This window comes from Trachypithecus francoisi, unplaced genomic scaffold, assembly GCF_009764315.1.
Source record: "Trachypithecus francoisi isolate TF-2019V2 unplaced genomic scaffold, Tfra_2.0 Lachesis_group8, whole genome shotgun sequence".
Lineage (NCBI taxonomy): Eukaryota > Metazoa > Chordata > Mammalia > Primates > Cercopithecidae > Trachypithecus > Trachypithecus francoisi.
In genome coordinates this window covers 93,011,019-93,037,569 of record NW_022681473.1, presented here as the reverse complement: position 1 = coordinate 93,037,569, position 26,551 = coordinate 93,011,019, and the positions used below count along the sequence as shown (strand labels likewise).

The 26,551-nt window shown below is 37.1% G+C and overlaps 1 protein-coding gene across 1 annotated transcript; it reads left to right on the top strand.

The window, feature by feature from the left end:
* Positions 1-18,153: 18,153 nt before the first annotated feature.
* Positions 18,154-26,345, top strand: MMP3 (matrix metallopeptidase 3). Its single transcript, XM_033207078.1, has 10 exons — positions 18,154-18,401; positions 18,928-19,172; positions 19,265-19,413; positions 19,541-19,666; positions 21,539-21,703; positions 21,866-22,010; positions 22,875-23,008; positions 23,412-23,571; positions 24,718-24,821; positions 25,916-26,345. Exons 1-10 carry the CDS (start codon positions 18,297-18,299, stop codon positions 26,014-26,016), a joined length of 1,434 nt encoding a protein of 477 aa, XP_033062969.1. The 5' UTR covers positions 18,154-18,296; the 3' UTR covers positions 26,017-26,345.
* The last annotated feature ends 206 nt before the right edge of the window (positions 26,346-26,551 follow it).

The window sequence follows — 26,551 nt, the reverse complement described above, 5'->3', positions numbered from 1 at the left end:
TTGGCCAGGCTGCTCTCGAACTTCTGACCTCAAAGGATACCCCCAACCTAGGCCTCCCAAAGAGCTGGGATTACAGGCATGAGCCGCTGCGCTCAGATCCATTCTTAACTCAAGTATGTGCTCCTTCAGTATTATTAGAGTTGTCTTTGCAAGGAATAGAATCAATTCACCACTAGAAGAAATGTTATTCCCCAAAAGTTACTAAATGCTGGATTTCCCTCAAAAGAAGAAAATTCCCTACAGAATCAGCATCAAAAGAAAATTGAATGGTATCTGGGTGAATTGTCTTTGGCCTTAGATAATTCAGGAGGGAGGCATTTATCTTAAATGATGGCTGAATAGGAATAAAAGTCCAGAGTCAGTATCATGAATGTTCATGAAGATGCCTTCAAAGACTTGAATGTGAACCTTTCTTCCTTTTGTTCTATCCGTGTTATACTTTCGAATTTTGTTAAACAAATCCTTATAATGTTAACCATGTGCCAGGCACTGTTCCAAGTGCTGTATATACACAAAATATAAAATGAAAATAGCTCATTTAATCCTGATTACAAACATGAGGTAAGCACTGTCATTCTCACTTTTCAGATGAGAGAACTAAAGCATCAAGAGTTTTTACTTTGCTCTAGGTCAGGTAACCTTGGAGCTGTGATGCACGGTCAGGCAGCCTGACACCAAAATCTGTGTTACCAATAGATTGTGCCTTTTAGATTTATAAAGTGGAAAAAGTTAAAGCTAAAACTTCTGGCATTTCACTCTATAAAGCTTTGCGTTTTTACTTTTCAATTAAAAGTCTTCAAAATGTAAACTTCTGGCATTTCACTCTATAAAGCTTTGCGTTTTTACTTTTCAATTAAAAGTCTTCAAAATGTCTTAGGAGTTGTGTGTGTGTCCCGTCTGGGGAATATCACTTTTTCTCTGGGAACTGGAGGAGTATTATTTTGTTGATGTCAGGAAAGAAAATGTCCAAGACTTGGAAATTACAGATGCCTTTGCAATTGAGGGCTGCACATTGTCTAGCTAATATTCTGGAGTAACTGATTTTATGAGGGTATGCATCTTTGACTTTTTATTGGGTAGACTAGTTTATAAATCTGTAAGGGTAGAAATAGTAGCGAACTGACAGTTACATGAAAGGTTCGTTCTCTATCAATGCAAATAAATCTTACCTCTTAGAGATAAAATTGATTTGTGCCACATAGAAGAGATACTCTCAAACATTACATTTTACTGTCCTATAAAGATATTACCTGTTTATATCATTAGGAAATTTATTTCAGCATTCCTTCCTGTATGTATGTCTGTTCTTCAGGCCCTTCTATGAACTGATTCCCTCATTAGCTAATGAGTTAAAGAATATCTTTAATAAGTTCATTTCATATTTGCATAAAATCATATTGTTAGCCTTTAAAAATTATACGTTAGCACAAATTAGTCAGCAAGGAAGAGAACAGGACTGTCTACCTTGTGGACTGCAAGTAGAAAAAACCTTAAATTAGGCAATTTCTGAAGCCTGCCAGAACTGTAGTTTTCTCTTTCTGATTCTGCCTCTCCCCTTATCCTGAAATAGGATAGTGAGGAACCCTGTGGCTTTACAGAAGAAAGGAAAGGATGTACCGTGTTTGGGCTGCATAAAGTTTCCCAGATTCACATCTTTGATGTCAATACTAGATTTGAGTCCCTGTGATAGGCATGGGGGATTCAAAGATGACTAGGAATCTATGTCTTCAAAGGCAGGGAACATGGTAAAGACAAATAAGACATATAAACAAATTATAATGCAATGTAATAAGTAGATCAATAGAAGCATTTACAAAATAGAGGGGTAATTTATCTCTGTAAAAGGATTTGGGGGCCACAGAACATTTCCTATGGGAAACAACATTTGCGATGTGTTTTTAAAATATAAGAGGGATTTGTTAGGTGGAGACGTAGCTAAAGGGATTCCAGGTGGAAACGGAGCTTCTCAAAGACTCACTAAAAGAATATTTTTGTAAAATTGGAGAATAAAATAAAAAGGGAAAAGATGAGAAGGAGATACTAGGTCATGAACAAAATTTATTGTCATGAAACTTTACATTTCTCTCATAAATGATATGACTTTATTGAAGGGATTTTAATAGGGATAAAGACCAAATTGCATCTTAGAATATCTTTTGAATGGAAATATAGAAGATAGGCCAGAAGGAATTAAGGCAATGTGCAGAGAAGAACAACTACCTTAGTACTGTACTAGTCCATGCAAAAAATACTAGAAACCTAAATTATAGACATGGGGAAGACATGTGAGCAACAGCTAGAAGAGAGAAATAGTAAGGTTTGGTGACTGCTTTGCATGTGAAGTCTAGCTGAAAAGGAATAATATAGGGTGATTTTTTTAAGCATCTGGTTTAAGAAGTGACTTTGAATAGAGAAGGAAAATCCGGTTGCGGAAGAGATAGTGGTGTGATTGATGGAAAGGAAATAACTAGGTCTGTTGAAACTGGAGAGCCAAGAGGAGACGTTAGTAGGTAACGGGATGGGATCAAGGCCCAATAAAGGTGTCTGAACCAAAAATTAAAATGTTGGAGTGTTAAGTGTGTAGGTAGAAGGTCACAACCTGGAAGTTAATGGGATATCTTAGGAGGACCATAAATAATAGTCTTTCCAATATGTATCATCCCTGGGGTGATTTTCTAGATTATAGCATTATGGTATAGGAACACCAAAATATTTTAAGGAGGTCATAATATGCCATAGAAAAAGGATTTGCTGATTTATGCAAGACAGCTCCCAGTCCACGAGGATTAAAATCTAAGCTCTTGTCTTTTTTTGTGTTAGTATATAAATATAGCATCGCAGGATCACTTTTGTTTCTGGTCATATTGCAGTAACTAGTACTGGATTTTGCTTCTTGTTGTGATTAACTAGAAAACTGAACAAAATGTATGAAAGAGATGGTTTCATTCATTGAGCACTAGGTAGTGTAGCAAATAGTCCAAGAAGGAAGAAAATTGATGGTGCAAACCCCCAGTCTTCCTTGCTTTCTACCTGTAGGTAATTTCCAGGACACAGCACAGGGGAAAGGAACCAAGTAGAATGCAGTGGTCTCAATGAGTTGAGAAGATAGATACTAAAGTTCAGGGAGGTGGAGGTGGCTATAATTTTCAGGGAAAAGTAAGGAAGAGGAGGAAGTTGCATAGAGAATGCACTCCAGAAATTGGGAGAGAAGTCCCCTTGAGGTCTGCTGATGAATACTAAACTGCATATGCACCACCAAGGAACTGTAGACTGAACAATTCCCAAAGATTACATAGGGCTAGGAGAGGTTTGAATTTCATCCAGGCTGAATGGCAAGATATCTTTTAACACCTGGGGAAATCAGTGAAGCCACTTTAATAGTAGGACTCAGTCCTACCGTTAAAGCAGCACTAGACCCACCCTAAAAAAAACTTAAAAACAAACTTTGAAAAGCTCAAACTCATCTGTAAATTACTTGACTAATCCCAGCACTTTGGGAGGCTGAGGTTGGAGGATGGCTTGAGCCCAGGAGTTTGACACCAGCCTGAGCAATATAGGGAGACCTTTTCTCTACAAAAATTTAGCTGGTAGCTGTGGCACACACCTGTGGTCCCAGCTACTTGGGAGGCTGAGTTAGGGAGCATTGCTTGAGCCTGGGAGGTCAAGGTGAGCCATGATCATACCACTGCACTCCAGCCTGGGTGACAGAGCAAGACCCTGCCTTATATTTTAGAAACATTTATTGACTTTTTTCTATATATGCAGAGAAATATTTATTTATATTTATAAAATGTAATCTTATATTTATTTATATTTATAAAATGTAATCTTATATTATTAAACATTATAAAATTTATGTAAACATATTTACATAAATAAATATCTCTCTAAATATATATATTTGCATATTGAGAGAATACAATGGAGTGATACATTTAATATGTTGAAAGAAAAAAGGCATTATCAATTTAGAATTCCATATCTAGTGAAAATAACTTTCAAAAATAAAAAATGGTGCAGACTTTTTCAGACAAGCAATAATTAACAGAATTGATTATCAGAAGACAAAGCACTACAGGAAATGTTAAGGGAAGTTCTTCAAGTAGAAGGAAAATGATAATAAATGGTAACATATCAATACAAAGAAATGAAGAGTATCATAATGAGTAAATATATAGGTAAATATAAAAGGCAGTTTTCTATGTTTAATTATTAAAAATAACTATGTGAAGCAAAGAAATAAAAGTGTGTTATGGAGTTGACAGAATATATACAAGCAAAATAAATGTATGACAACAATAGCACAAAAAGGATGTGAGGAAAAATATAGGTGCAAGATTCTTACAGGTGTAATTGAAGTGGTATAATTCCATTTGAAGGTAAACTCTGAAAAGATAGAGATAAAAATTTTAATTCCAAAAAAATCCACTAAAAATAGACAAAGAAGTATAACTAACAAGCCAATAATGTTGATACAATGGAATACTGAAAATTATTCTATTAATCCAAAAGAAGATATGAAAAGAGGAAAAAGGAAGAAAGAACAGATGGGACAAATAGGAACAAACAGCAAGCAAGTAGATCTAAGTCCAATCACATCAATAATTACATTAATTATAAATTGTCCAAACACTCTAATGAAAAGAAAGAGATTGTCAGACTGAAACTATTTCCTGTCTCTAATAAAATCACTTTAAATATAATGACATTTATGTTAAAAGTAAAAGGATGAAAATAATATACCATGCAAACACTAATCATAAGCAAGATGGAGTGGGTACGTTAATAACAGCTAAATTGGATACAAAACTGGTTTTCCTAATGTGGTTCCTTATCCAGGAGCATCAATAAATCAGGAACTTACTAGAAATGTAAATTTCAGGTCCCATTTTAGACTTACTGAATCAATTTAAAATTGAAGTCCAGAAGTCTCTTTCATCAAGCAAGTCCTTGGAGTGACTTTGATTCATGCTACAGTTTGAGACTCACTGTATACAGAGGAGCATTTCATAATTTTAAATGTATCAATTATTTAAAAAGACCAAAGTATCCAAGATGAATTTGGATACCAGTGCTGCTACTCATTTGACCACATCACTTTGTGAAGGTCACTTAATCTGCTGAATCTTGGTTTACTCATCTGTGAAGTGTGGCTATTAAATGCTAGAGATTTCATATAATATATGTATGTATCTATACCACTGACACAGAAACAGTGACTGACAAATGTATTGTTAAAATTGTGCAATGATTTGATATGTTCATATTGAACCTTTCCTGTCATACCAATGGCCCCCTCTGCACATTTGCTCCTCATGTCTTTTCTCCTTAACTGCTGCACTCTTGGTCTTATATACAAATCCTAACTACCTTTATAGTCACAAGCAAGTCCAGCCTTCACTGGTCTTCATCTCCCCCAGATGTACTTTTTATATCTCATATTTTGGTTCTTAAGTACATAACAGTTCCTCCCTTTAAAAAATTCATATACACTTTATTTTTATAATATTTGATAATAGTAAGTATAGTTGTAGCATTTTATATGTTTGAATGCTTAATAAAGTTATAAAACATTATATGAATATACTACAATTTATCCACTCTACTGTCCAATGACCATCTGGGTTATTTCTGGTCTTTTACTATTACAGATGAGGCGGTAGATTTCTGTCTGACTCAAAAAACACAAATGCAAGAGTTTCTCTATAGTATATTCCTAAATGTGGAATGACTGCATTTTGAATTTATCAAGTGTTTACCTGCTCAGGCAGCTATGATGTTAAACAACTACTGCTGATTGTTTTTGACAAATGACCTGGGAAAATGTTGATTGCACTGGGTGTGTTCTGAGTCAGGTTAAATAAAAACAAGCCTTGTGAGTGGTGTTTTCCAGGAAACCAGCAGACAGGTCAAATAATGACAATTCTTCAGATAGGGTTTTGAAAGAGCTCTTACCTTATTTGGACTCTAGCAGCTGCTAGATTGCTTGTTTTCGCTGTAATTGTGGGTTGTTGGCTTACAAGACCACCACTGAGCAGCTCTCTGAAATTCAGCCACTTTTTTTGCTGACAAGATTGTTGTACGCAGTTGATTCATTTTCAGGATTCTGAAAAAGTTGATTTTGACTTTTTTTTCTGATAATGTTCTTGTTTTATGGAAAACGATATTTTGAAGGTCCTTACTCTACCATCCCAGCTGACATCATTTGAAATTAATTTTGATGTACTTAATTTAACCAGCCTATTATTCTACAGTGCCATGTTTAAGAAGTTCTTTTCTGTCACAGGCTGCTGAAAATATGACAAGCTGACTTTCTGGAGAAATTCTGATGATGCATACAAGCTCTGCAAGAGGATTTGAAGATTGTATTGTAGTCAAGAATGTACAATGAAATTACTGTATGCAGCAGTGTAGAAAAAAACTCCTTTTTAAAAGAATTATAAAACCATAGCTTTATAAACCAGTGGTCAGTGGCTTACAGAGAGAACTATCAGATGTGTTTACATCACATCTTATTCACTTTTTTTTTTTTTTTTGAGATGGAGTGTCGCTGTATCACCAGGCTGGAGTGCAGTGGTGTCATCTTGGCTCACTGCAACCTCCACCTCCCAGGTCAAGCGATTCTCCTGCCTCAGCCTCCTGAGTAGCTGGGACTACAGGTGCCTACCACCACACCTGGCTAATTTTTGCATTTTTAGTAGAGATGGGGTTTCACCATGTTGGCCAGCATGGTCTCAATCTCTTGTGGTCTCAATCTCTTGACCTCGTTATTCACTTTTTTCAAGGGCTCAAATGCTTTGGCATTTCTATGTTCATATTTGTATATTCCTTTTCTTTATAGCTCTAATAGCTTTAATTTTCTAAGCAGTCTGTCTGTCAGATATGCACATCTACTGTGCTTGAAGTATAGTGGAACTCATCAGTAGTAATGTGTACTAGTTATGACTTGTTTACATTTCCATTATAAACTTTAATTTTGAATTGTTTATGCATAACTGTGGATTTCTATTTTATTGGGCTGAAAGTTGACAGGATTTCAGCCACCACTTGTGAATTTTGATTTAGATTCGTTATGTGTATCAGAATCTTGTTTTTTAAAAAATAAGAGCATGGAAAGCATTTCTTGTAATCTGCTCTTTAACAAAGAATAATTTTTAAACAGCTTGTTGGGCAGCTAATAGGGAGAACCAAGTCATTTTTGTATTAAGTAAAAAATAAAACTTTGAGAAACCTGGATTTTAAAAGTAATGACAATGCTTAGGTTAGTATTATTTGTAATTTGAATCATTTACCTCTAATGAGAATGTTAGTTGAGAATGTTTTCTTAAAGTTTTACACCCTGTAAATGAAGGCCCAGGAAAAATAACATATAAAATGAAACAGCAAACAGGCAAAATTCCTGCTTACTTTTATTAGATAAAAGTAATTTGAGTGCTTACCTAATTAAAAAAAAGATTGTAGTTGTTTTATGGTGAAATAGTCCTTCAGAATATATCGTCTGCTCTGTTGCAGGAAGTGAAGGTGTGGCTTGTCTCAACCTGTTGCAAATAATCTTGAAAGGCAGAGTTCCGGGCAGTGACTGGTTATACAAAGTCCACAATTTTGATAAGTTAGAAAGTCTGCTCTGTGACTCACTGTGTGATCTTAGGCAAGTTATGGACCTCTTTGAATCTCAGGGAAAATAATATCTGCCTTTTAGATTTGTTCTGAGAATTAAATAGGTAAAGCCTCTGACACGTAGTAGGCTGAACTAAATAAAAAAATAAACTTATTTCTTCACATCTCAACTTCTTCTGGACCCAGAATTTCCCAGTTTTGCTCTCCTCCTCACTAAGTACATTCATCCCCTAATAACCACTCTGACTTGTCGAGAAGGAAGAGAACTCATGTGTTCACTCTTTCGTTTTCCCCATATTACCCTCAGTCCCAACTACTTAAGACCATCCAAAGTTAGACATACTTCATTTTTTTTGTTGCCCTCACTCTAGCTATCTAATTGCTATGAATAATAATGTTTATTATTTTCCATGAAGTTCTTACACAATTTCTGTTACCTATATCAAGCCCATAAGATAGACATTTTAATTGCCATTTTAAGAGTGAAGAAAAAGGGTCATAGAGAAGATAAGCAGTTTGTTTGGTGTCAGAGCTACTGAGTACAGAAACTAGGATTCTAACTGGGGGCTGTTTAACCCCAAAACCCATGCTTTTTCTACTATAGAACTTAGACTCTCTTGGCTGATAGTCTTGTAGTTAACAAGGAATATGTTTTGATACTATTTGGCCCAATTATTTGGTACAAAATTTAAAAGTTGGTAAATTATCAACATCCTCTGTACTTTTTGGAGCAGTCAAGTTACTATGAAAATATTAAGAAAGATGTGAACATAAGTGAGGTTTGAGGAGAGGTTTTTCCACTTATACTCTAAATTCATGATCTTGAACAGCATGTTCCCATCTTATAATTGAATAAAATATGACTTTCAAAACAAAAAAGGATTGTGAAATGTGTATCAAACCACAAAGGTACTGGATTGGATGTGTATACTCAGAACCTTAGAGTTGGATTTTGTTGACGTTGATGAGTGCTTACAAATTCATAGCCAGTAAGATTTTGTTCTTTTCCCAGGATCTGGAACATTTACCAACCTTCTTGAAAGAGGAGGCTTTGTATTTTTGAATCATAGTGACACATAGTGACTGCTCATAGACTTGGGTCCTAATTGGGTCACATCTGGGCAGCACCAGTGGAAGATGATGGGCAGAAAAGACCAAGCTTAAAGAGAGGGGCAGGAAGTTAGAAAAATGATGAGACATACCCCCAAAATTGATGCTAATTATCCATTAGACACTGAATTAAGAGACATTTCCAGGTTTCAGTTTTCAAGAATATGAAGATTTGAAAGACAAAATTTATAGAAAGGGTTAAGTCCAGTCCAAGAGAGTATTATAAACAGATAAGAAGCAGGAGTTGAGATAAGTCTAAAGACTTCAAACCCTTATTTCTGTTTGTTCTGATTTTGATTGGACAACGTTTGTACATCTCTGCTGCTTACTGACTATGTGGACTTGAATAAACCTTTTGACTTTTTCTAATCTTCAATTTATTTATCTGTGAAATGGAGATACTAATCTTTACCTTGCAATGTGGGTGTAAAGATAAAACATAATACATGTAACATGTTGGATACCTAGCTGATGATCAATATATGGTGGTTTTCCTCTTTCTTAAAGGACAGTTATATATACATATCACTTATAAGATATATATGTGTATGTACGTATATACATATATTTGTTGGTCATGGTGGCTCATACCTGTGATCTCAGCACTTTGGGAGACTGAGGCGGGTGGCTCACTTGAGGCCAGGAGTTCAAGCCCAGCCTGGCCAACATAGTGAAACCCTGTCTCTACTAAAAATACAAAAAATTAGGCTGGTGTAGTGACACATGCCTGTAACCCCACCTACTACTCAGGAGGTTGAGGCATGAGAATTGCTTGAACCTGGGAGGTGCAGGTTGCAGTGAGCTGAGATTATGTGACCACACTCCCACCTGGGTAACAGAGGGAGACTCTGTTTCAAAGCAATAAAATAAAATGAAATAAAAAATAAGTTATATATATATTTATGTTCTTAAAGGACAAGTTATATATATATATGTATACACACACACATATGTATGTATATATATGTATATATGTCTTTTTGACCACATTACACACTCTGAGAAGATTCAAAGTCATTAATTACCTAAAACTATAAAGTATAACAAAAGTTTAGAACCCTGATTCTCTTCTTTCCGCAGCATGGATTAAATGTGGAATAAGCTGGCTCACTGACAGCAGCTCTGTGGAATTGTATGAGCTAGCTCTGCCTTGGTGTACATCAACCTTAATTTTAGCTGTTACTACAACACAAACTTTCATTCTGTCATTCTTACATAATGTGATCCATTCAAAGGATGTGTCAGCATTCATGAAGTCATGACTCAGAAGATGATGAGCTGTGTCAGAGCTGAGGTGAAGCAGTGCCTAGGACCATTACCACAGATCTGTCAGAGCAATGAGCATTACTGGTTATAACTATATGAAGAAACCTAACCTCTGGAATGAAGCACTTAGGAATTCCGGAGCTCAAGCAAAAATCATGTGAGTAGCAAAAGAAGAGGTCATTGAGCTAAGGAAATACCCAGGACTCATCCATTACAGAGACACTTAAGCCATGGAGTTAAAAGACAGTTTTCCAGTGAGAGACTGAATGTACAAATGGACAATGGCCAGATTTTATATATATATATAACTTTGACCCACAAACTGTGGCAAACTGCTCAGGAAACCAATCCTCTTGTCTACAATAAATAGCTCAATTTATTGTCTACAATAAATAGGCCAGCCCGCTGCAAGTCAGATTTGCAGACTGCCAGATTGTTACCTCTAGTGACAATCCAGGAAGCTAAGCATAGCTTCTATCACAATTGGCCCCAAATGAGCAAGAGTTGGTTAATAACTGACAGCATCCCTAATTTTTGTCCCTGCTTCCAACTTAGAGAAAGATATAATCAATCACACAGGATGCCTACAGCTAGTTAGCCTGCCTATAGCATCCCCATTCCAAAGCCTCCAGTTTATCCCCCTTTTTTCCCACTATAAAGCTTTCCCTCTTCTCCGCCTGCCTCAGAGTTTCTGCCAAAACACAAGCAACAGTGGCTGACACCCTTTGCTATGGCAAGCTCTGAATAAACAGCCTTTGCTTTTTCCTATTTAGTTGGTCTTTGTTTATTTCCACACCAGACAAAGATTTGCCAAGTCACAAAGAAAGGACCCCAACCTTAATTATAGACTAGCTCATTCCAGTTCTTCCCGATTCACAAGCCTCAATGCCATGCCATGCCTTTCTCATCTTGCCTGTACTTTCTGTCTGTAACATCACTTTCCTTTCTTAATTCTTTTTTTTTTTTTTTTCTGAGATGGAGTCTCGCTCTGTCACCCAGGCTGGAGTGCAGTGGCCGGATCTCAGCTCACTGCAAGCTCCGCCTCTCGGGTTTTCGCCATTCTCCTGCCTCAGCCTCCCGAGTAGCTGGGACTACAGGCACCCGCCACCTCGCCCGACTAGTTTTTAAATATTTTTTTAGTAGAGACGGGGTTTCACCGTGTTAGCCAGGATGGTCTCGATCTCCTGACCTCGTGATCCTCCCGTCTCGGCCTCCCAAAGTGCTGGAATTACAGGCTTGAGCCACTGTGCCCGGCCTCTTAATTCTTTTTACTTATATCTGCAGTCCTTCGTGTTGCCTTTGTGCCTCACTTGGATGATTATAACAGCCCCTGAACTAGTCAACTTCACTTGCTTCACATTCTAATCCATCTCAGTCACTGCTACCAGATAAATCTCACAGAAGCACAGTTCTGATGTCACTTATCAAGAGTAATACACAGAACATTTTCAGTCTAAAAGGACAATTCCTTAGTAGCCACTGAAGCAGCCTTTCCCAAACTTGCACTAGAGCACATAAAATAAAAGCTTTTTTAAAGAATGATTTTCCAGTTTTTATAAAAACAGCGGAGTTATATTAGAAAAAATATTCAGAAACCTGTCTATGTTTGCCTTGTGAAACCTGAAGAATCTCTTGTCATCTGAAAGATCTAGAAAGATATTTGTTCTTAGGGGCCAGGAAATATATATTTTTAATAACTATAATAGAAAACATTGAAGCTGTATCTCTACTGAACAGGTGTTGATTTTGGAAGAAAGGAAAAATGATTGTGAACTGACTTTCATATTCACCTAAGGTATTTCCCATAGGGTATTTTAACAAAAGACATGCTCAGACATGTTGGAATCAGTAAATTTCACTCCTGAACCACCTTTGGAAAAAATTTACATAAAGACATACAATTGCCAAATCGCTAAAAATGAACAATTCCAGAATGCATAGGTCAGGCTATGAAAAGCTTAATGGAGTTACCTTTACTGAGCTTGTTTGCAAAAGTCAGTTTTCTGATTGAAAAATATCTTTTCAGGTGGATTTGACAGCCTGGAGTTAAGCTTTATCCATGTTTTTCATACCTGTTCTCCTGTATCCACTCTAATCCTCATATGAGAAAAATTATTTATCAAGCATCATTATTTTACCCTACAACCAGATGAAATATACTGCGTGTTGGAGAACCACTGAAAACTTTATGTTACTCTGTTTTACATAACTGGAATATTTGTGCCAAGAATATTACAAAATGCTCTTTCTCTCCATAAAACCAGAGTTGCCTGGGTCCACATAAAAGCCATTGTCATTCCCAAAGAATTTAAGTGATAGATTTCAACATTTTTACCACTCATGTGGAGTGATCTGAGTCATTATGCTTTTATAAATGAAAAAAGACTGAGACATCACATGCAGAAATTACCTGTGCCTAATTCCTTTTCTTTTCTTTTTTTTTTTAGATGGCTTTATGTTGCCTAATCCCTTTTCTATTCTAATTCCCCTTACAACTAGAATGTTTGAAAGTTTCTATTACAAATAGGCATAAAAATCAGAATACATAGTCTGATTTCAACTATGAAAAGCTATGTGATACGAAAAGGTGCTCAACATCATTGATTATCAGAGAAATGCAAATCAAAATTACAATGAGATATCATGTTACCCCAGTAAAAATGACTTTTTTTCCAAAAAAAAAACAAAAAAAAACAGGCAGTAACAAATTCTGGCAAGGATGTGGAGAAACAGGAAGCCTCATACTCTCTTGGTGAGGATGTAAATTAGTACAACCACCATGGAGAACAGTATGGAAATTTCTTGAAAAACTAAAAATAGACCTACTATATAATCCAGAAATTCCACTACTGAATATTTATCTAAAGGAAATGAAATCAACATGTCAAAGAGATATCTACACTTCTATGTTAACTGCAGCACTATTCACAATAGCCAAGAATTGGAAGCAACCCGTGTCCATCAACAGATGAATTGATAAAGAAAATATAGTACATATACACAGTAGAGTTCCATTCGATCATGAAAAAGAATGAGATCTGTCATTTGAAACAACATTGATGGAATTGGAGGACATTACATTAAGTGAAATAAGCAAAGCACAGAAAGACAAACTTCACATGTTTTCACTTATTTGTGGGAGCTAAAAATTAAAACAGTTAAACTCATGGAGACAGAGAGTAGAATGATGGTTACCAGTGGCTGGAAAGGGCAGTTGGGGGTGGTGGGAGTGGGTATGGATAATGAATACAAAAACATAGTTAGAATGAGTATTATCTAGTATTTATCTAGCACAACAGGGTGACTACAGTCAACAGTAATTATTGTACATTTTAAAATAACTAAAACAATAAATTAGAATATTTGTAACACAAAGAAATGATCGATGCTTGAGGTGATGAATACCCCCATTTACCCCAATGTGATTGCACACATTGCATACCAGTATTGAAATATTTTATTGCTAGGCTTGGTGGCTCATGTCTGTAATCCTAGCACTTTGGGGGCCAAGGTGGGCAAATCACTCAAGCCCAGGAATTCAAGACCAGTCTGAGCAACATGGCCCTATAATTCAGATGGAGTAAGTTGCCTTATTAGTACTTCTGTCCAGCTAGTGAAATTCAAAATTGTGGAAAATGTAGATGAAATTTTATAAACTCCCATGATCAGCATGATGTGAAAAAGAATACACAGGCATAAAAAAAAAATTAGAGGAAGTACATAGTTAATAGTGTTAGTAGTGTTTTCTCTTTGGGTCAAGACTACAAATGATTTATTTTCTTCTTTGTACTTTTTATATATTCTAAATTTTCTATAATAAACATTTAACATTTTATTTAAGTATGTAAAATGTATTTGAAATGTTTTGTAGAAACTAGTGTATTGGTTTGTTTTCACACTGCTGATAAAGACATCCTAGAGACTGGGAAGAAAAAGAGGTTTAATATGGACTTACAGTTCCACGTAGCTGAGAAAGCCTCGCAATCATGGCAGAAGGTAAAGAAGAGCAAGTCATGTCTTACATGGAAGGCAGTAAGCAAAAAAAGCGCTTGTGCAGGGAAACTACCTTATTTTAAACCATCAGATCTCATGAGACTCATTCACTATCATGAGAACAGCACAGGGAAGACCCACCCCCATAATTCAATCATCCCTCACCAGGTTCTTCCCACAATATGTGGGAATTGTTGGAGTTAAAATTCAAGATGAGATTTGGTTGGGGACACAGCCAGACCATATCACATGACTTTCCACCAACAATGGAATAAACTCTAAGCACCTTAGCTACAGACTAATGGTCTTCTATGACTGGACTCCAACCTATCTTTTCACAACTTTGTTTTTTATTTTTCATTATTACCCTTCACATACCTTTTATTTCAATAAAAAGTAACTCTTTGGCATTTTCCATATAGACTCTTTCTTGACTCTGCATACTTGTATACTCTGTTACTGAATTTTCCTCCATTTCCACACTTGTTCTTAGCCAAAAGGCCAAGAAGCAATTTTTCCTCCATTTCCAGATCATTCCAGGCTCGCTTTATCTGCTACTTTATCTATAAGTTTTTTCTAAAGGACACACCTAAAGTAAGCAAGCACGTTCTGCTTAATTCCTGTACAAATTTTTACTTTTTTTTTTTGAGAAAGGGTCTTGCTCTCTTGCCCAGGCTGGAGTGCAGTGGTGCCATCACAGCTCACTTCCAGGACTCAAGTGAGCCTCCTGCCTCAGTTTTCCAAATAACTGGGACTACAGGTGTGCACCGCCACAAATGGCTAATTATTTTCATTTTTTTGTGGAGCTGAGGTCTCCCTATGTTGCCTAGATGGGTCTTGAACTTCTGGGCTCAAGCAATCCTCCTATTTCAGCCTCCCAAAGTTCTGGTGTTATAGGCAGGAGCCACCACACCAGACCTATTTCTTATAGAATTAATTATATAAGGGATTCTCTCCTTGGCTAGGTTATATTCCCTCCCTCCCTCCCTCTTTCCTTCCCTCCCTCCATCCCTGCTTCCTTCCCCCCTCTCTCCTTCCTTCCTTCCTCTTGCTCCTTTCCTTCCTTCCTTTCTTCTTTCTTTTCTGCTTTTAAATAGCTAATTTAAGTCAGTTTTTTTTTTTTTACTAAAATTTTCTAAATTTTTATCTTCAAATCTACACTCTAAGTTTGGGTATTCTGGAGCCCTTGAGACTCAGACACTTGATAAATGAATGTATAGCTGAAATAATGATTATATGAGTTATCAGCTAGAAGTAGCAAGGATCCTGCACAATCACGTCTGATTAGTCATGGAGAAGTATGACAAATAGGAAGACAAATGTGAAAAGTTATGAGATAGAATGTTACCTGGCTTCACTGCCAGTTTTTAAATCCAAGGACTAGATTGAATGTAAATTTAATTCTAAGCCTCTGATCCCTGGAAGGTCAGATTTGTAAGACTAGCCATTATCTGACCCTTGTATTTATTTAATCATATAACAAACGATTGTTCTGTGGAACAGTCATTTTCATTTCTTGCTGGAAATGCCCACTTTTTTTCTCCTGATATTCAGTTCCTCCCTCTACACCTGGAGTGTTTGCTCTCGTCCTCCCCTTCCCTCCTCTTCCTCCCCCCTTCTCTTCTCCCTCCTTCTCCCTCCCTTCCTTCTTACACTCAGTTGTTCTTTAATTTTACCTATTCTTTCTCATTACTCCATTGGTTTTTAAAACGTACTCTACAAAATGCGATTTGACTGTCTCATGCAAGGTTAGAAAACTCCTGGTTCTACAAGATTAGTTTGAGTGTTCTGCAGACATATGAATGAGGACTTCAATTATATATTAGAGAGACTTTAGATGATAACTTGATCTTTCTTGTGGAAATACAACTTTTTAAAAATTTAGTTTTTAGAATATTTAGTATATATGACATGTAGAATCTGCGAATCTAGAAACGTCTGCATGATTTGTGGATTTTTTTGACTTTTAATTTACCTGTTTGACATTTGCTGTGAGCCTTTCAGTCATAACTAATATGTTATTTAGTTCTCTAAGTAATTTTTGGTTGCCTACTACATATCAGATACCATGCTAAGTATTAGGAATACAGAATCAAATGAGGCATGGTCCCTCAAGTAGCTTACATTAGGATGAGAGAGACAGATAAACCATTTCACTGCAGTGCAGTGTGGAAAATACAGCAGCAGAGGCAGGTACAAGGTACCATTGAACAATAATTAATGACTCTTCCTGGAACTTGGGAAACATCTTCCAGGGACGTCACTGAAGCTGTTTTAAAATATGGCAAACTTTTGTATTTAGTTTAGTAACAGCACAGCGCATTTTGCCAATCACATCTTAACAGTTGGAAAAGCAAACACATTATCTATCAGGCTTTCTTCTAAACTTTAAATATGTTTTACATAAGTTATAACTCCAGAGAAAATTTACAAAGGATGCACCTTAATCTAGAAGGAATTAGAGCTGCCACAGCCCCTATGCTTTTAACCTCTCAGTATTTTATCTGTTGGCCTCCACTGTTTCTTCCTGAAATTCACATCACTACCACCACTCTGTTCTCCTTGTCCTCATTTCAGTGTGGCCAAATACTTTCCCTTTATTACAATCAGGACAAGACATGTTTTTTGTTGTTGTTGTTGTTTTTCCCCCCCTCAAAGGAATAGAGAACCATAGGATATTACTTTTAAAATGTCTTTAGGCCAGGTGCAGTGACCCATGTCTGTAAACCTAGCACTTCGAGAGGTTGAGGCAGGAGAATCACTTGAGCCCAGAGTTCAAAACCAGCCTGGGCAACATAGTGAGACCTCTTTCCCTATTTTTCAAATAAAATTTGAAAAATCTTTAGACAGAATCTTGTCTAAAAATGCAGGCTTAAGTGTGATGTATAGCCCCCTCCCAAGTAGGCTATCACCTGTGTGGGCATCTTCAGTCATAGGGATCTTAATACCACAGAGAAATCCCTTTAAATTTGTTGGGTAAAATCTCTCCAATGTTTATTAAGAAACACACAAAAAATAAAGCAAAGAAGAAAATGCAAAAGAGATGTAAATGAGAGGAAGAAAAATGGGCACTTACTAAAGGTCTAATAAATGCACATTTGTATCCATCATTCTACTGAGTTCTTACTCCCAAGATGCTCTTCTCTTTAGCAAACTAATAAGCAAGTCAGCAAAGAAAGAAAGAACAAACAAAATGTGGTGATCAGGGACGTGTCGGGGAGATGGATGGTGGCAGGTGGCAAAATGACTACGAAAGTTTTACAAAATGTCTTCCACTGAATATGTTTAGAGTCTTGCGTTCAAGCGTTTATTATACACCAATAATGTGAGAAACACTTTACTTGACAAAGAAACAGAAAAGAAAGAAAGGAAGAAAACAGAAGAGCATGAGGAGAGAATTTAGAATGGATTCTGTTCTTCAACTTCAAAGCATTTGCTAATTTGAATTTAGGGAGGAGGGGAAAAGATTGAAAGAGAATAAGACACGTGTAGAAGACAAGGACAGAGAGAATTTCAGTCCAGTGAGCAATGTAACTCATTTCAATTCTACAACTATTTATGGAGCAGCTACATGGGCCCATCACCCTTTAATAAATTGGGTACAGAATTAAAACCACCCAAAGGGAATATACTTCCTTCTTTTTCACAGACCCTCTTTGTTCTATTCTGCCCATGAGGTTTTCCTCCTCAAGAACCAGCAAATCCAATTACAATCAATAACAGCCGTTACAAATCAGTTTCAAAAAAATAAATCACCCCTTCTAAATTTCTTCTAGATACTATCTTCTATGTTTTGAGTATAACTGTATATAGTATAGACTATAGCTATATATGTACACTTTCCACTTACATCTTTTCTTTGCTTTTATAATGTCTTTCTTAAAACTCCTTTTAGAAGTTCTGCACAATTCTGACTTTTACCAAGTCAGCCTACTTCTTCTCTCAAAAACACAAACATAAATTGTCTAGAGAACTCCAGTCAATTTTTCCAGAGGGAAAAAAAAATGCTTCAGTTTTCTCCTCTATCAAGACAGGAAGCACTTCCTGGAGATTAATCATTATGTTGCCTTGCAAAATTGGGAAGGTTAAGAGAAATTAGTAAAGTAGGTTGTATCATCCCACTTGGAATTTGAAATTTTTGGAAATGGTCCTGCTGCCATTTGGATGAAAGCAAGGATGAGTCAAGCTGCGGGTGATCCAAACAAACACTGTCACTCTTTAAAAGCTGGGCTCCCGAGGGTGGACCTGCACGGAGGCAGGCAAGAAAGCAAGGCATAGAGACAACACAGAGCGAAGTAAAGCCAGTGAAAATGAAGAGTCTTCCAATCCTACTGTTGCTGTGTGTGGCAGTTTGCTCATCCTATCCGTTGAATGGAGCTGCAAGGGATGAGGACACCAGCATGAACTTTGTTCAGGTAATTAACACTAACTGACCTGGCCAGGTGAGGAACTTCCACAGTAAGCTCAAACCATTCTGTGTGTCTTAAAAACTATATAGAATGCTTGAGCTTACTGTGTAGGAACAGGTCAAGAATAGAGAGTTATAGAGTGTTGGAAGTGGAAAAGGTCTCATTATCACACCATTTGGGCTTCTCCTCTTATGTAGGAAGAAACAAAGGCCAGAAAGGTTAGGTGTTTTCTTAAGATCACACACCACCATAGCAGTAGCAGCACTGGGGCTTAAGGCACATGAATAACAACTGGAGAGTGGATGAACCGTATCTTACTTTGGAACATCTTCAGGGTTTTTTTTAATGCAACGTAATTTTAGCTAAATATTTATGTTGCTAGTATCATATTATAAAATTTGGTATTATTTCAGCAAACTAGAGAAATACTCCAAATAGATTAAGAAAAGTGAACAACTGCAAAACTTACTATAAATAGATAGTTATAGTAAAAATTGTAAGAATGACCTAAAAACTATACTTATTCTGTTAGCAATATCTAGAAAACTACTACGACCTTGAAAAAGATGTGAAACAGTTTGTTAGAAGAAAGGACAGTGGTCCTGTTGTTAAAAAAATCCGAGAAATGCAGAAGTTCCTTGGGTTGGAGGTGACAGGGAAGCTGGACTCTGACACTCTGGAGGTGATGCGCAAGCCCAGGTGTGGAGTTCCTGACGTTGGTCACTTCACAACATTTCCTGGCATCCCGAAGTGGAGGAAAACCCACCTTACATACAGGTAATGGTTCAGAGAGGTTTTCACATGAGATTAGAATTTTATAAACTATGTCATAGGAGAAAATAGTATCCTCTTCAATTTTTCTCCTACAGGATTGTGAATTATACACGAGATTTGCCAAAAGATGCTATTGATTCTGCCATTGAGAAAGCTGTGAAAGTCTGGGAAGAGGTGACTCCACTCACATTCTCCAGGCTGTATGAAGGAGAGGCTGATATAATGATCTCTTTCGCAGTCAGAGGTATAAAAAAAAAAAAATCAAAACAAAACAAAATGTATCCATTCATCTATCTGTTGTTGTTATACTGGAAAAGGCCCAAAAGGGATCCTCATTACCTATCTTTCCAATATATTTTTTTTCCTACTAGAACATGGAGACTTTTACCCTTTTGATGGACCTGGAAATGTTTTGGCTCATGCCTATGCCCCTGGGCCAGGGATTAATGGAGATGCCCACTTTGATGATGATGAACAATGGACGAAAGATACAACAGGTTAGTTACACATCTCTCAAAATGATTTTGGCATTAATTTTTTTATATGTAGAAACCTCTTAATAACCAAGAAAGCTCAAGAAATCAGATGTTCTGGATTTTCCAGTGGATCAGAGATCAGCAGAATATATTTTTGTTTTAATTATTATTGAAAATATTTTCAGATGCTTTAACAGTTTTCCTACATTGGTAAGCATAATATAGGAAATATCATTAAGTATTTCTTTAATGACTGTGGATCTTTGTGATCTAGGGGTAACCATTATTAAGAAAAGTTTATCCTATCAAAATGCAAACATTCAAGGGATAGCATATTGCACTGAATCTACACTAAAATGTGCTCTTGATGTTGCTTATGCAATTTCCTCCATTTACTTCTTTACTCTTCAAACCAGAAGTCAGAATTAAATTTCAGAAACTGAGATTCTCTCTCTCTTTTTTTTTTTTTCCTGGCTGAGGCATTATTTTAGTACTTTTAGGTTAAAAGAATTTTTATGGGCTCGTTCTGAAGGAAAAGACTAACTCCCAAATACAACGTTCGAACTGTTTAGGTAGAAGAATGTTTCTCAGTTCGTAACTGTATATTTTGGGGAATGACATCCAAAGTTTTCAAAAAAACCAGCTAAACCAATTAACACTGCTTCTAAAAACATAGAAAAACAATATTATGTCTGAGGTTTAGCTGGGATTTATAATGAAAATGTAAACCTCTGTAGGACGTACAAATGTGAGTTTAGTCCTGGATAAAATTCTTGATTTGGTTAACGAATTCTTGTAAAGAAACCTTTCTGCAAACTCTCAAATGAGATTGTTCCTAGCATTACAAGTTATACAAGTAATACTAGCAAAAGTAATGTAGATTTACTTACTATATTGATCATAATTACCCAGTGCCTCCCAATTTTAGCATTATGGGTGTTTTTAAAAATATGAAGGAAGACCGGGCACGGTGGCTCACACCTGTAATCCCAGCACTTTGGGAGGCCGAGGTGGGTGGATCACGAGGTCAGGAGATCGAGACCATCCTGGCTAACACAGTGAAACCCCATCTCCACTAAAAATACAAAAAATTAGCCGGGCGTGCTGACGGGCGCCGGTAGTCCCAGCAACTTGGGAGGCTGAGGCAGGAGAATGGCGTGAACCCGGGAGGCGGAGCTTGCAGTGACCCGAGATGGCGCCCCTGCACTCCAGCCTGGAGTGCAGACTCTGTCTCAAAAAAAAAAAAAAAAAAAAAGAAGGAAAAAATTTTGAATAAAACCAGTGTCTATGTATTCTTACGTATTCTAAATCTGTTTTGTGACAAATGTTAGACATGAGTGGGCGCACTGTGTTTTAAACTAATTTTGCAAATTCTATGACATCTATCATTATTCACGTTTTTAGTCTCAATATGTACTTCATGATGATGAGACTGAGACATTATGAATTAAGATGAATATAGTTTCCTTTAACTGAGACTGCAAATGGCAAATGTAAATATATTAAAACAGTGTTTAGCTTTGCATTGACAAATGAAGGTAAATATTTGATATGCTAAACAAATGGGTTCATTCCATTCCTGAGTACAAGAAAAGGGACCTGGTTCTTCTGGAGTTAATATGCTCGTGAGGCTGGGGGTGGGTTCGGGAGTGTGGGGGCAAGTGGATGTAACTGGGAAATCAATCTCAAAGACTGATTTCAGGTATGAGTTTTAAAATACACGTAGCTTTCCATTAAGTGTGTAATTAGTTAATTGTTCAGTTAACCAACAAACAAGGTGCAAAAAGTCCTGTGTGGTTCCAAGAAGCAAAAACCAATACAATGCACAGCAGACCTGTGTAATGTACATGTATTTAAAAAATAAGTAACTATTGTTTTTGATTTCTTAAATAGGGACCAATTTATTCCTCGTTGCTGCTCATGAACTTGGCCATTCCCTGGGTCTCTTTCACTCAGCCAACACTGAAGCTTTGATGTACCCACTCTACCACTCATTCACAGACCTGACTCGGTTCCGCCTGTCTCAAGATGATATAAATGGCATTCAGTCCCTCTATGGTGAGTGAGGCTGGGAAAATTAGCCATCGTGGTTTTGCAGCGATGGTCTTCAGAAGAGCTGTCAAATGCTACATTTAGCTGAAAGCACCGTGAGAATGTTTGGAAAGCACAAAAACGGGCATATATTGAAACGTATCACATTTCCCCTAATGTTCCCTTTAGGACCTCCCCCTGGATCCCCTGAGACCCCCCTGGTACCCACGGAACCTGTCCCTCCAGCACCTGGGATGCCAGCCACGTGCGATCCTGCCTTGTCCTTTGATGCCATCAGCACTCTGAGGGGAGAAATCCTGTTTTTTAAAGACAGGTCAGACTGAAAAATTATATTTTCCTATCATTTTAGTCTACAATGCTTAGAAAGGAAAAGACACAGAAACTTGAGAGAGATTTTTAAACATTTAAAACAAAAACGTTTCTTCTGAGCTTGGAATCATTTAGATCTGGTGCTGCCTTTTCCCACATTTTCCTAAAATTGCCAGGTTCATTTTTGAAGGCTCAGGCTGATCTGGTTCCTGTCTTCTAATTGCTATTTCCAAATGTTTTAAGTCGCAGTTACTTTTCAAAAGGCATGAGTAGATCTCTAGAATAATACTTTTATTTTTACTTCCTTTAAAAATGACATCAGGATCAACATTACATGTAATTAAGTAATTTACCTACTGATGGATCAATACGCATATGACAAACATTCCAACAGCATAAATGAGAAGAAAATTAAAAATTTTAATTCCCAGTTCCCCCTATATTCATCCAGAGTCAAGACTTTTTGTGCATCCTTCCAGAATCTTTCTACGCGTATATAAGAATATATTTATACAGCACATACACGTACATACACACTGCCCAGCTTTTGGAAGAGGGTATAGCATACGCACTGTATTGCACACATTGCAGGTAGTTAAAGCTTATGCTGGGCTAATTCATTTGCATGATAGAATAATTTTTCTTTCATAGAAGACATTACTCTGGAAACCTATGACAGGAGACTCACTGCAGTCTTCTGAAGAAAAAGGAAAGAAATTTTCTAATGGCAATATACCTGATTTCTATCTGTCATCCAACCTAGAATATGAAAGAATGGGGGAAGTCACGTGAGGCAAGATGGTGAGGAAAATATTCTAAAGATGAAAGACTGTTTTTCAATTTACATTTCTTTTTACATATATTTTAGGCACTTTTGGCGCAAATCCCTCAGGAAGCTTGAGCCTGAATTGTATTTGATCTCTTCATTTTGGCCGTCTCTTCCTTCGGGCGTGGATGCTGCATATGAAGTTACTAGCAAAGATCTTGTTTTCATTTTTAAAGGTAATTATTACATCATCATTTGTTTAACTTGCTAAAATAAACCCTCTCGTAAGAAATTGAACAACAACTTTCCTTTTCCCTACTACATCAAGTACTGGCTAGTACAGTAGTCAAAGGTAATGAAGAAATAACCAGGGCTGATATGATTGTATTTATATTTTATAGATGATAAAAATAAAGACAGGAAGATAAATTACCCAGAGTTGTAAATTCTCTCATTTGACCTTGGTTTATTCATTCAGTCTGCAAATTTTTGTGAAAAGCCCACTATAAGCTGGTGACTAAATCTAAAATTTGGGCTACTTCTTTACCATGAAAATCAAAGATGCTAAAGTGTATTTCTAAAGCCAAAGGGCTTAACTGTTATAATTCAATATGACTCTGAATTATTTATATTTAACAGGAAATCAGTTCTGGGCCATCAGAGGAAATGAGGTACAAGCTGGATACCCAAAAGGCATCCACACCCTAGGTTTCCCTCCAACCGTAAGGAAAATCGATGCAGCCCTTTCTGATAAGGAAAAGAAGAAAACATATTTCTTTGTAGAGGACAAATACTGGAGGTGAGATGCAAAAGAAATGACTTTGCATGGAGCCTAATTAGTGAAATTAGTTTCTTTTTCTAAGGAAATCCCCCACCCCAACCTTAGGCCTGCTTCTCTCTTAGTAGGAAGGATGGGACTTCAGACAACTGTGGGAAAGTTCTGATTTTAAAACAGCAGCACCTTAAGCTCTCCTGCTTTGAGTCCCAAATGCAGTTGGCTGCTGCTTCCCTTAGTGCTGTTGCCCCAACTGCCTGGAGCCCCCTCTTCTTTCCTCAACCTATTCAAATCCTGCGCATCCTTCAAGTCCTGGCTCAAGTCTCATCACCTCCATGCAGCTTTCCCTCGTGGACTTTAGACCTGTTGGGAAAATGTTCTGAGAATCCAGACCACCATTTAGCATTTCCTTCCCATTGTCTTATAGTTTGGCTCACTGTCTCACTGTGTTTGTTACTGTCTCATTGTGCTTTTGTCTTGTCTTCCTAACACTACTATATGATATCCAAGGGCTCCCTCTAACCTCACCCATTTGTTACCTCTGCCTGATAATGCTGGCACATTTAAGAGATGATGAGCAATAGCAGTCCAGTTTATGGATTCAACCCAGCACTCGCAGACAGGTTGATTCCTGGGTCATTTGCCCAGACTTTGAGACATCGAGGCCGACCATCTGAGATCCAGGCAATGGGCTAAAAACACACTTACTGTGCTTTGCTTCTAATCCTAATTGCTTTTCCCGGGAGGCCACTATAGAAGACTTAGATGTGCAGGGTGGGGAGGTCAGGTATATATAGGCCAATTGTGGTAGGGAATTAAAATTGCATTTTAGACGTTGATTCAATTCACTTTATATATATGTTCACACTTTCATGTCTTTGTGACAAAAAGATGATTAAGATTCTTTCTGTCTAGGCTTAAGAAATATGATGACAAACAGCATGTGCTACATACAGCAGGATGCTGCCCCTGTTCTGGATGGAGATATGGCTTTAAGAACTCTTTGCAGTACCATTAAAGTCACATATTTCTATAGTCCCAAATATGCTTAGTGTTTATTTGCAGTACTTGCAAAGTTTAGTAAAATTCCACATTAAACCTAACATGATCTAAGATGTTTGGTAACATGGCCTCTAGGCAACGCTGAGCTGTTTCTTTTACCCGGTACAGATTTGATGAGAAGAGAAATTCCATGGAGCCAGGCTTTCCCAAGCAAATAGCTGAAGACTTTCCGGGAATTGACTCAAAGATTGATGCTGTTTTTGAAGAATTTGGTAAGAGGATACTTACTGTGTTTGGCCATGGAGCACTTGAAACATTCTATGATATCAGAGACAAGAGGAGCATTGAAACTTTTTAATAACAAGTGTTTTTTAAGATGAGTTCCCTCTCCAAAATTTTGATTTGCCTACATTTGTACTCATTATAGAACTACTTCACAAAATAACTTGTTTGGAACCATAAAGATAATTAACAAATCTTGCTACTTTATCTTATACATGCATGTAAAACCGTGCATATAAAATCAAAGTGCTCGAGTGTCACTTATTCACATCTTGAGCTAACATGTGAAGTCAAGCTTGAATTTCAGATTACCATGTTAGCATAAAAATCCCATCAAGTGGTGTGGCCAGATTTAATATTGGTTAGCTGGCCTTCTCCTCCACCCCATCTTATTGCTGCTGCTAATTCCCAGGGAGATTTTTTTCTGTCTTTCCTGAGTTGTCAGTCATTGCCCATGCCGGTCATTTGCAAATACTTACCTTTCCATGTGCCCAGAGTTTAAAAACAAATATATATATATATATATATATTTCTACTCAAGGTAAGTAAGTGGAGGCTGATGATCTTTATTGAAAGGTAACCTGATCACCATGTTTGCAGAGTACCAAAGGGTTCTCTGGTGTTTTGAAATAGTTGCTATGCTTCCTAGGCTGCAATGCAGGAAAAAGGGAGGAGGATTTTTTGGGAAGAAAGAAATAGGTGATTAGAGTTTCCAAGCAAGTGGAGAATTTATCTGATCGGAAGCAGAATAACCCTGTAACCTGTAACCTGGCTTTGTTGTTAGAGAGAGCTGGCGTGGAGTGCTAGCTCCATCCTTCCTTGCTGAGTAACTTTGAGCAAGCATCGGAATCTGTCTAAACCTCAACTTGCACAACCTGTAAATGGAGTTAGACATACAATCTCATAGGGTTGTTGCAGAAATGAATGAAAATAAATTCATGTAACAAGCTTGGCATAGTCCCTGACATAAAGTAAAACTCTATAAACACTTTTTATTTTTAGTTCTCTATGACTGAGTTTTGTATATTGTCAAATGTCTTTATTTGGAAAAAAATCTTACTATTTCCCTTGTCTGTATTTGAAGGATTTTTTTATTTCTTCACTGGATCTTCACAGTTGGAGTTTGACCCAAATGCAAAGAAAGTGACACACACTTTTAAGAGTAACAGCTGGCTTAATTGTTGAGAGAGATAATGTAGAAGGCACAATATGGGAACTTTAAATGAAGCTGATAATTCTTCACCTAAGTCTCTGTGAATTGAAATGAGTTTGTTTTCTCCTGCCTGTGCTGTGACTCAAGTCATACTCAAGGGAACTTGAGCGTGAACTCTGTATCTTGCCGGTCATCTTTACATTATTACAGGGCATTCAAATGGGCTGCTGCTTAGCTAGCACCTTGTCATGTGGAGTGATCTTTCCCAAGAGAAGGGGAAGCAGTCATGTGCAACAGACAAGTGACTGTATCTATGTAGATTATTTGCTTATTTAATAAAGATGATTTGTCAGTTATTTTATCTTATTGTTGTGTTTGTTTCAAGGGCAAGTTGTTCTCACAATTTGGGCACATTATGGGCTGAGCATGATCAGTCAGTAGACTAGAGTCTCCATGACTTGGGGTTCACAATGGGTTCCAGAACTGCAGAGAATCTACAACTTGCCCTCCTCATGAACCCTGCAAACGGGATGCTTATTTCTACCACCTCGACATTTGATGTGCCCT

What these genes read in the sequence shown, in the direction of transcription:
- MMP3 (XM_033207078.1), top strand. Translation starts at nt 18,297, where the DNA reads ATGAAGAGTCTTCCAATCCTACTGTTGCTGTGTGTGGCAGTTTGCTCA. An exon ending in TGGCATTCAGTCCCTCTATG is followed by an intron (nt 21,704 to 21,865) that starts GTGAGTGAGGCT and finishes TGTTCCCTTTAG; the next exon opens with GACCTCCCCCTGGATCCCCT. An exon ending in TCTTGTTTTCATTTTTAAAG is followed by an intron (nt 23,009 to 23,411) that starts GTAATTATTACA and finishes TATATTTAACAG; the next exon opens with GAAATCAGTTCTGGGCCATC.